The sequence below is a fragment of the Olea europaea genome, chromosome 10 (assembly GCF_002742605.1).
Source record: "Olea europaea var. sylvestris chromosome 10, O_europaea_v1, whole genome shotgun sequence".
NCBI classification, from domain to species: domain Eukaryota; kingdom Viridiplantae; phylum Streptophyta; class Magnoliopsida; order Lamiales; family Oleaceae; genus Olea; species Olea europaea.
Genome location: NC_036246.1, coordinates 11,452,146 through 11,463,869, shown reverse-complemented (window position 1 = coordinate 11,463,869; position 11,724 = coordinate 11,452,146). Strand labels below are relative to the sequence as shown.

Genomic DNA, 11,724 nt, shown 5'->3' with positions numbered 1-11,724 from the left:
AATCAAAAAAGGAGAAATTATTCACCTATGGTTGACTTCACGTTTTGATTATAACAAACAAATTGCTTATGTTGCTAACAATCGCATTTGAGTGATTATAGAAATTGTGGCAAGCTTGATCGATTGAAGATGAAATGATTGCCCTTGGAATACTCGTAAAAATGAGCAATACAAGACGAGATAAAAATTGAGCATATACGACAAATCATTCAAGACAAACATTGAAGCCATTAGATTTAGATATCTTGAATTCAAGTGTAAAGGTAAAATGCTTTAAAAATTGGTAATATGATTTGAAAGCTCAAGATGAATTTTTATGCATAAGAAAAAATGACGTTTCAAATATTTTCACATGCAAAATTATTTTTCAAATGTATGAACTTTATTGCATATTTGGAAATTTGGAAAAACCTTGAAAGATAAGAATTAAAAATATTCTTCAATTTCCAAACAATATAAAACATTTTGTTAAAAAATTTGGTCATACTAGACGTGTTCGGTAAACCTAGCAGATGTCCGATATCACCAATTTGTCCAATGGTCTAAATAGTGATCGTGCTGATTTCTAACCAAACGGATAGTTAACTATCCGATACATAGGAACAAAAATTTGATCATTTTTACTGTTATAAATACCATTATCAATTTGTATTCAATGTAAGAATTTCTAAGAGCAAAAAAATGAGATAGCGTTGATCTTATCTATTTAATTTTCAATCTTTGCCTATCTCTATCAATCCATTCATTTTAGAAAAACTTTTGAATGATTTAACTTTTGAAAAATCATTTTACTCATCAAAGTTTCTCTCATCTAACTCTTGAGCTTCATTTATTGCTATTTCTTAAAGAGTTATCATACTTAACTTTGAATACATCATCTACTATAAGAGAAGTTTCAATTTTTAAATCCTTTATTTGTAAGCTTGAGGGTCGTGTTGAGGTCTCATAACGCTCAATATTGTAAAAGAATCGGTGCTCCTTGTTTTTAAGTCACCGAAAGTTTTGTAAGGGTTGGATTGCACTATAAGTCAATCACATTTAGTGGAAAATGTCTTATTCGTGACGGATAGCTTGGTAACGGAGGACGTTGATCCTCTGGTTGGATCAAACCTCATACTAAATTGTGTGCTTTCTCTATCCCTTTTACTTGTTATTTTTATATTACGTTCTTTGCATTCGTCTACTTAGTTTCACATTTGTGAAAACTTGCTTAACTATTACACTCGCTTGCATAATAACTCTAAAACTTCAAATTAATTGTGAAAAAGTTTTAAAAACCAATTCATCCCTCCTCTTGGTTAGTCAATCTTGGGCATTCAAAAAGGGGTTAAGATCATTGTAAGTATAGATTTTACGTTTAATGAGGGTGAAATGTCTTTTCTTAAGGGTGAACCTGAACCTGTGAGCGAAACAGAACACGGTGAAGAGAGAGATCGGCTTGAGGTGGAGTTTGAAAAACTTAGCACATTTGTCACTGTCACTCCATATGAGGTGGAGACTCAAGTTCGAAGAAAAAAATGAAAGATTGAGTCGGCTCGGCCTTGCTTTTACTCGAGTTGAGACTTAATTTTTTGGCCGAACTTTTACTCGGCTCAAGCCAAAAAAAGCCTGCCTTAAAAAAGCCTGAGTCGGTTCGGCTCGGCTCGTTGACACTCCTAAATCTACCCCATGTACCTCAAATACAAAACCTCCACTACCTCTTTTCTAGCTACCAGCAACCTCTAGATATATAATTGTCTATGGAAGTAGAGACACGGAGTTCACAAAATTGGCGTGGTCATTTGTAGAGATGGAGACACAGTTGTGGAACCACTACTACCGTATCACGATTAAGCGGAATCATATGAGGCCTTCTGCCTTTTCTTTCTATCGTCTCTTCATTCCATCGTCGTCAAAGTTATTGTCATTCTACCCTCTTGGCGATTTGATAACAAATATGTTAGGGTTGGGATTGGGGTTTAAGGCTGGCAGTTGGTATTAAGGAACAAAATGAGGAATACCGTTGTGGTGGTGTCGAGGATGGCTAGGGCAAACGTTCATGGGGTGGTTTGGGATTGTGGAAATTCAACCACACTAGAAGTATAATGTTTTGTGCAATTTGGTTTACATGGGGGCCAAAAATAGAATAATTCGTGAAAATTTGTGATGGAAATGGTGTTAGGGTTAGGATAGAGTGTGTTGTGGAATTGGGTGGGGTGGATGGGGTATACTTGATTTGGAAAAAGATATTTGTATACTCTATCCCTTACCGAATGATTTACATTCTCTCACAATGCGCATGGGTCGTGCAAGAATAAAAAAAAAAAAAAAATTGAAAACAATGGGCCCACCTCCTATTGTGAGTTGTAGGTAAGGGATTCGGTAAAAATTTCTTGTACGTGTACCAACATAGCATGGTCCACTTGATTTTTGGAAAGAATAATTTTAGTACCTAATTGTTTAAATGAAAAATTAAAAAAATGGGTGCGAGGGTAATTTCCTCTTATAAATGTAACCACGCTATTCTAATTGTTGTAGAAATATAGTTCAATTAAATATTAAAAGAGCCCAACACAAATCAGAACGAGAAAGTGAATGACCAGATCTGAAAATTTAGACGCAGATAAAAAAAACGCTCTTAGCTAAAAAATTGTGGGAGCTCAACATAAATCTGAACAAAATAACACAACTATCAATAAAATATAACAAATCATTATCAAAAAACCCAAAAAAATAATAATAATTGGGAAAGTAACATAAAAATTAAGCCAACACTATATAAATTTATTAGTAGAAAAAAATTAAAGAAATGGTGTGAGTTTAAATTAAAATTATATTTAATTATCTATTCAATTGAAATGAACAATCGATGAATATGTTCCAGCGGGTGTCGTTCACAACTTTAGTCAAATTGAAGGTTTTGCGTTCTCGATCATGACGACCCTGGGTTATTGGGTTGATTTAATTGATTAATTGGATGTGTAGTTGCCTAATTGAATATTGAGTTTAATTGGGTCAGGTTTAATCTCTTTTCAATTGAGATGTGTTTGATTTTAAAATTTAGATTTTATTTTATTTGTTTTTTTTTTTTTAAAACGGTTCGACAATTTGTAACGATTTGCAAATTTAGATTTTATATATATATATTCATTTTGTACCAATGACTTAACTTCCATGTTTGGATAAATTTGTAAATTGAAAATTCACTTAATCAGGTAAACAGAACAATGTTCTAATCTGTTTGCATAACCAACCATTTGAAGACAAAGAAACAGATATACTGTTTGCAAAACTAACCATTTGAAGAAAAGGAAACAGTACATTTGGAAGAATTTTCCAAATCTAAGAAAACATTAATTCAGACAGTATAGCATGATCTCACAACCTAGAGATCTGAAGTGGAACTGGAACTTCAACAATTTTATCTCTTGAGGCGAGGACTGGAATCCTTTCCAAGCTTCCAACCCTCTGCATAAGATGCTTTTGACAATTTTCTGCTGCCATAATTCCAGCTGAATACGCACCATGTACAGAACCTTGGTGATCTAGGCTCACGGCTTCGCCCCCAAAGAAAAGATTGCCCAAAGGTTCTCGGAGCCGATCGTATATATCATCTGAATTCCCAACTGCGTCATAGGAATAACACCCAAGGATGTTGGGATCTGATCCCCAGCGCGACACAAGATATTGAACCTGTCAAGGACCATTCAAAAGTTGTGTTATTAACAGCATTTGTTCTCATGTTATGAGAGAAAAATAAGCATTTCATACAACTTGCATCAAATAGCCATGGTAAATATCATGTTTCCTTGAGAAATTATAAATCAGTAACTTCAGAAAACCAAATTGACATGAAGAAAAAAATACTCGAAACCTACAGGCTCAGATGCATCAGGGAACATTCTCTTCAGCTGTAACATCACAAAATTTGTAGCAGCCTCATCTGATAGCTTCTCCAGGTCATATGCAAGGGCTCCAGCTGCCATATAGACAAGAACTGGATGACCTGTGGCCTTGTGGAGATTGAGAAAATAACCACAAGAATAAGAGGTGGGTGCAACTACGCCCAAAAATTCCACATTTGGCCAGAAAACATTGTCAAATCGTAATGCAATCTTATTCTCATTGCCCACACCAAGATCTGATATTGCAGAAAGCTTCCATTCAGGCAGCTTAGGCTTGAACTCAATTAAATTAGCTTTCAGAACCCCTAGAGGCACAGTAATAATTGCAGCATCAGCAACGAAGTTCCTCCCATCCTCAACCGTAACAACCACTTTCTTATATCCATTGACAATCCTTTTAACCCTAAGAGAGAAATTTATCTTCAGTAAAGATGAAGGCAAAACAAGCATGAAGCTGAACAAGGGAATGTAATGGAGAACTCTTATTAGAAGTCAACTGATGGAAGCAGGTGCATTTACTTTCAATCCGTTGTTGGTTTTTTTTTTTTTTGTCAGAACATTATGAAGAAAATACAAAAACATGCAACAGATAGTACAAGATTTTCCTTGTCGTGCCTTTATACCAAAATATCTATGTTCACCATAATTTTGTTAAAAAGTACTATGAATTATGAACATCTGAAATTCATGCTTAATTAAATAGTTTTAGATGATTATTATATTAATGAATATGAAATTTAAATGGTATCGGGATCTTGAATGAATAGGTGTCACTAACGTGCTGAATACTTTGAAGACAGACGACAGTGATAAAATTTCTATATTATGAAAGATGTGCAAGCATACCGGTGATTTAAGCGGATGTCAAGATCTTTTGACAAGAACTTTATAACAGGGTCATAACCTTGCACCATCAGTCCATGACCACCAGAAAGAACTTTCTCCTGAACATACAGGTATAGAAAAAATTATGTAAATATTTATCCAAGTAAATTGATAATATTTGCATTTCCCAAACCATTAATCAATCCATCAGAATCAACTGAAACAACACTATTTAGTGGATACGACTTCAAATAGATAGTTCCATCAAATTTCAACATGTGGTGTCCATAAAGTTTAAAAACATGAATATAATATGCCAAAATGTCCATTTCGAAATATGCATAAAATGAGGAAAATATGTAAACAGCCAAAAAACTATGAATCATATGTAGTAGATACATTAACACTTGGCCTTGATGGTTCCATCAAATTTTGACACATTTATGTAAAGATATAAACATATTGCGCCAAATCCATCAAATTTTGATATATTTATGTAAAAACATAAACATACTGCCAAAAGGCATAAATGCATAAATGAGAAGCTATAAAATATCTTTGAAGAAACATTTTGTACAGAAAAATAAAATGTCTTCGAAGAAACATTTGCACAGAAAACACATGCAGTACAAACCAAATTCAGCAACTACATACCACGAGATCATAGGTGTGAAGAATGTACAGAATCCAAGTAATAGGGAAGAGAGAAATGAAATTAAACTAATTGATATTAACTTACCTGATCCCAAGCTTTCAGAGATATTGTGTCTGCATCTGCAGCAAACCATGCCTCCATTCTACAGATGTACCACTGCAGTACTTCATATGCAAGTCCTCCTTGTCTGAGGACACAAAATGTTACTGGTATAAACAATAGAATTCTATGTTTTAAAGATCATCGCAAAAGTAAACTTCAGACAGAGTCATTTGTTTCTGGTACCTCAATTCTGGATGCCTGTCCAGCACAAGGGATATCGCTTGCCTTACAGACATGTCATCACTATGTTCATTCCTCACTTTATCCGTCTAGAATTAAACAATATTAATCAATATCCTGTTTTCTGCATATGGAAAACAATGCAAATAAAAGTTTCAAAAATTTTCAGAAGTTATTGACCTACCTCCTCGAGGATCGGTTGTCAAATGATTTGAAATCAAGAAATGACAATTTTATATGTACAAATAAAAAGGATGGTGAATGACTCTGCTTGCTTAATATAGAAAATACTCAAAAGTTTTCACTGTCTCCTTTCTTGAAAGTATATCAACTATATTAAACAAAAAATAGATAATGCCATGTCCGAATAAAAAATATGGATGTCAGATCAGAAGCTGGTTTCTTAAGGCGCCTATAACATCTTCCAACATTAGAATATGCTAGTCTAAAACTGTTCCAGGGGGAAATAAATGAAGTGCGAAATAAGGCTTAAATTGAAAGCTTAAAAATGTTTGGAAAATGTATTATAAATTAAGATATTGGGAAGACCTCACGATGTTTAAAGTGTGTCTCAATTTTAGAATGGCCTTGTACTTTTTTAACATTTTTGTCAAGAAAAATAAAATGAAATAAATAAAATAATAAAATAAAATCCCATATGCTGTAAGCGTCCAACAATAGTTGACTGATATTCCACCAAACATATCATTTTTCATTTTGACAAAAGACCAATATATTACCTTTCCAAATCATGGTCATATAAAACTGAGTCCTCACCACTTGTACGATATAATGTAAGCCCCAAGCAGCTTATAACTTGAGACAACGGATTCTCATTGCAGAGACCATGTAGCCTGAGTATTATTCACAAGAAGTCAATAATAGGTAACAAAGATATTGGTAGCTTATTTGCAAGCTTCAAGACTACAAAAGAATGTTCTGAAGTACAAAACCAAATGAGTGACAGCCAACAATGCAAAAGGTTGACCTACTTAGTAATCAATATTGAAGAATGAAAATTAATTTTGTGCCACATGATGTCATTTGAGTAATGAATTCATATTTTCTGAAGTCCTTTAAGCGATACAAGCATTGGTGCAAAATACTTGTATTCACTTTCTGAAGTAAAGTTCTTGGTTATTAAATATATAATCTGTAGGCATAACATGCAATCCACATTCTCCCCAATTCCGTGAGGTCCTAAAGTATGACTAGTCAGCTTTCAAATGATACTGTGCATTAAAATTTAACAATGCGATTGTTGAGATTTCCACCAGCATTTTCTCTGCTGCTGTAGGAATTTTCAGCCAGAATTCACAAAGAGATGATTTTCAGTCTGATATTGGGATGAAAACTGTCTTTCTGTCAAATATTTGAGAGGATCTATTAGGACATTAGCCTTCATTGTATTAATAGACATTGAGACAAAAGAAAAATTTCAGGGAAAATCAGGATGAACGTGGAAAGATTCTGTTTAAAACTCGCAATGTTTTCACGGAGCTTCCCCTGCATTTTACCTTTTCCCCCATTGTCATTGGAAATAACAGAGCCTAATCAAGCAAGTTTAGATGGGGATGTAACTCAAGCTCAGTAAGGACCAATTCAAGATAATCACAACATATCTTGCTCATTCAGAATAGATATCTAGCAAAATTAAAATATGACTTACCATGATGCTCCCATGTCAACTGGGCAACCAAATGAGTAATCAGTGCAAATACGGCCGCCAATTCTATCTTGTGATTCCAACAAGATTACCTGAATAAAAGAGAAAGACATTGTCAGAAGGGAAAGAAATGAAAACGCAATCGCTCATAAAATATCACTTGGAAGGTATAAAAACCTTAAAAGATGCATTTTGAAGCATACGCGCTGCAGCAATCCCTGATATACCTCCACCAATGACAATGACAGAAGGCAATGCACCATGTTGCTTTCCAACACGGGAGCTATAGATGTCTAGTAAATGGACAAATATGAATCAGATAGGAAATGAACTTGTGTTTATCTCTCTCTCTCCCTCTCTCAAAAAAAAAAATGGAAAAATAGAAACTGAATTTACGGGTCACAAGACAAACAAATAGACTAACACTTGAAAAATGAGAAAACAAAGAGAATGTGGAGAAGATCACTGACAAATGAAACACAATTCTAGAATTATGTTGAACTCAAGATTTAGCCATGCCTGCAAATTGACTTACATATGCATGTGCGAGATTACTAAACAGCACTTTATATTGATATTAGATGAAACACGAAAGATTATACACAGCCCACATCTTATCAGATGGTGAAAGACTCATTTAGATTTTTTTTTTCCCCATCTTTGGTCAATATGTTGTCAGGATCCAGGAACACTATTTATGAGAGGGAGTCATTCTATTCTATAGAAAGCAAGCAATAACATGTGATTTAATGCATTAAGTCATCTTATGTACTGGTGAAACCGAGTTTATCAACTTCTTCTGCACATTAACCTCAGGTTTACTTACAACATTGAGAGTGCAAGAATCTTTAAATGTTAAGAATATATATATACATTTTCATACTGACCATTTATGGCCAGAAAAATGGAATTAATTGAAGTTTTGTATTACCGGAAATTTTAATTGTGTACCATGGATGAGTCTTTGCAAAAATTCATAAGTGGCAGAGTCTGGCTCTCCTGCCCCAGGTCCTACGACTTATTGGTAAACTATGCTTTTCACTTGAGCTCAACGTTCATGATATGCAAATAATTAATTCATCTCTGTAGGTCAAACAATTACAGTGCTCATTTTGGGAATTGACCATTTCAATTTTGTAGGTGGTATGTAGGTAGACTCAAATGTTAAAACAATCTTCTATTCAGGATGTGAATATATCGTGCATATTTCCAGCATAATGAGGGGAAAAATCATTTGTTAGAGCTCCAAATGTAATCTAAGAATACCATATTACAATTGGTAACAAAGATTTAATCAGATAATTTAAAACAATAATCAATGATTAAACTAATAGATAATACACAGAACACAACAAATAATTGTCAGCTACATACCATGCATTTACATAAAGCACAATAAGAGCAACTCCAAGGACTGTCTTTAGCATCTTATGCATAATAGAGAGCATCTTTAATTTAGAATACCCTCCAAAGCCATTTATTTTGGCTTTCATTTTTAATGTAAGAAGTTGAGTATCGGAATTGTAGCTTATTAAATAACAGTAAGAAGAATGGTGTGGACTCTCTATTTTACAAAGTGTCTAAATAGAAAACATCTTATATTTAGAGAGTCTATTGGACACTTCCATAAATATCATATAAATAACAGATGAAAATATCATTATCCCGCAAACAAACCACAAAAATTGGAGAGTCACTAACAAGATTTGAATATTTTAACTCAGGAAATTGGAGCATCATACTTACCGTCAAAGAAATCGCTAGAGAGCAAATCGTCATCACAATTGATATCCATTAACAGCCGGTGCCAAAAAACCGGCGAATTTTTCTCGAAATTCAAACAATGCAAATTGATGGACAAAAACTTGGAAAGCAACGGTGGATGATTGTATAATTTTACGGGTGTATAGGAACGGGAAAATTAGAAATCAATTGAGAAGAATGATAAAGAAGGAAGAGCAAAAGGCCGGCAATGAAGCGGCTGAAATTTGAAGAACGACGCAGTTTATCAAGCCAGCTCATAATAATCATAATAACATTCAGAAAAATCCACTCCAATTTTTGTTTCTACACCACTCGAAGGCCTTTTCTTCGATTGCATAGATCTCTCTCTCTCTCTCTCTCTCTCTCTCTCTCTCTCGCCCTAACTCTCCGATTTTTGTTCCTCTCTCTCTCTCTCTCTCGCAATGTGCAGATGAGATGAGGCCTACAAAGGAGAAACGGCGTCCCGATACGTATAAATAAGAGTAAGGGCGCGCCGTTGTATGTATTGGGGGTAATTTGGGGAATTGAGATAGAATTACAGGTAGATTCTGAGTATGAGGCAGCCTAGTCGGTTTAGGACTCCTCTTTCCCTCTCCCACTAGGAAGGAAACCACGGGGAATCCACATATTAGCTGTTTCCGTTTATCCTCTTTGGGCTTCAATGGGCCTACGAGGTACAGAGTAAAAGTTTTCTTCTTCTTTAATTAGAAAAATCTTCTATTGGCCTACCAGAGTCAATTAAGGTTTGTTCGGTAGTGATAATGAGAATTAATTTTTAGATCGTTAGAGAGAAAAGTGGTGTCCCACCCGTGAGTGAAGAAATAAAAAATGACGGCTGAAATAATGATCAAAAAATTAATTTTTGGGGTGAAAAATTGCTATCAAACGGGAGCTAAGTATTTGATAATTTTTTTCTCAGTAAAAATTGTATACATCATTTTTTACGCTCTGTTACATGACATTATATCATTAGATAGTTCAAACTTTTGACAGTCTTTCCCTCCAGTTAACACTCGACACCACTTATAATACCAATAATAATGCCAACAAAACACTCTACACAATTATTTTTTTAAGAAATGTTGTATTTTTCAATATCATCATTTTAACATTAGGTAAATAAAAATAATTTATTACTGAGTCGGTATATAATTATCAAAAGTGATATCGTCGTTGTCGTCATCAATTTTATTATAAAAATTACTTTTACTTTCATAACAAGATATAATATTGTCAAATATTTTTCTAATATAATGTATTCATTATAATTATTTTAAAATGAAAAATAAAAATACCCATTAAATTTCAAATTTATAAAATTACAAAATAAAAGCATAGTAGATATAATAGAAAAGTACTTCAATTGAATTACTTTGGTTAACAAAGGATTTAATAATTAATATAATTAAATAGAGTTTTAAGTCTGATTATTTAATTATTAATAATTGAAGAAATTAAAAGAAAAATTTGAAAACTACCCGTTCATTAGTTTTCAAAATCCGCTGTACAGATTCTAAATAAGAAGTTTGCTCTTATTATTTATATAAAACTAATTTGTTCTCTTACTGTCATGGAATATTCCAATGCATGTTCTCTTGTCCCTTTCTCGTTGATTTTTTTTATTTTTTTATTTTTTTCCAACGGCGAATGAGACACGACACAATTCAAGGAATCAAGCAATCGTAAAGGTGTTGTTTCTTTTACAATGTATTCACAGAATTTGACTTAATTCTAAAGGTTATAAATTACATGAAAATATCTTGATAACCGGCGTCGAGCATGAATAATATAAAAAATTCTTCATATACAATATACTTTCAAGAATATCTGTAATATAAGAATGATTAAGCATAATTAGGGATGACAAATTGGCTCGCATACTGCTGCTTTTTAAAATCGAGCAGACTCGATTCAGCTCATTGACACTCTCGAGCATAATCATCATGAAAAACTTTTACTTTCCAATACGGAATAATGCCATTTAGAGAAAATTATTAGCAATTGTCGCACGTGACATATACATAACAGTTTGTTATTTTATTCGTAAAATAATAAAAAATTACCATATTAATATATTAAATAATTATGTGTATCACGTTGAAAAACTACCGACAATAAAGTTACGCTTTAATATGTCACCACAGAGGGTCAAATTCAATATTGCCTGAAATATTATTATTCAACGAAAATGACTTTCCAGGACCCATTTTTACCTAAATGGTCCTTAGTTTGAATAAATATAGTTAACATTTCACGTGTGAAAAGTTTTAAGGCATGTTTGATAGTGTTTTTGCTTCTTATAGAATAATTTTTTGGGGAAAATATCTTATTTTCTCTAAAAGTTCTTTTAATCTGAGCAAAATATTTTTCCATGCTTTGTCCATGCATGAGGTCTACATGATAGTTTTATATTCAAAAGTCCATTGAAATAGTATAACATGACTTATTTTTCCATCATATTTTTAAAAAATAAATAAATAAAATTGTGAAAAAATCTTTTTTTCCTCATTTCAAAGTATGAAAATAGAATATTTTGCTATAAATCATCGTCAAATACGAGACGTTAATTAATGGAAGGTTGAATTGTAATTAAAATATATTATATCAAATAAAAATCTCGGTGACAGTATAACCACCCATTGCAACTT

At 33.1% G+C, this 11,724-nt stretch overlaps 1 protein-coding gene across 1 annotated transcript; it reads right to left on the bottom strand.

Moving 5' to 3' along the window:
- Positions 1–3,156: 3,156 nt before the first annotated feature.
- On the bottom strand, positions 3,157–9,665 carry LOC111400284 (probable polyamine oxidase 4). Its single transcript, XM_023027700.1, has 10 exons — positions 9,059–9,665; positions 7,490–7,605; positions 7,316–7,404; positions 6,387–6,500; positions 5,831–5,840; positions 5,650–5,735; positions 5,449–5,551; positions 4,731–4,828; positions 3,858–4,287; positions 3,157–3,672 (listed from the first exon to the last, which is right to left on the bottom strand). The coding sequence occupies exons 1-10, from the start codon at positions 9,105–9,107 to the stop codon at positions 3,358–3,360; spliced, it is 1,410 nt and encodes a 469-aa protein (XP_022883468.1). The 5' UTR covers positions 9,108–9,665; the 3' UTR covers positions 3,157–3,357.
- Positions 9,666–11,724: the final 2,059 nt, after the last annotated feature.

Coding starts and splice junctions, on each gene's coding strand:
- LOC111400284 (XM_023027700.1), bottom strand. CDS start 9,107: ATGGATATCAATTGTGATGACGATTTGCTCTCTAGCGATTTCTTTGAC. Junction 4,288..4,730: donor GACATCCGCTTAAATCACCG/GTATGCTTGCAC, acceptor TTTCTCTCTTAG/GGTTAAAAGGATTGTCAATG. Junction 3,673..3,857: donor TCCCTGATGCATCTGAGCCT/GTAGGTTTCGAG, acceptor GGTCCTTGACAG/GTTCAATATCTTGTGTCGCG.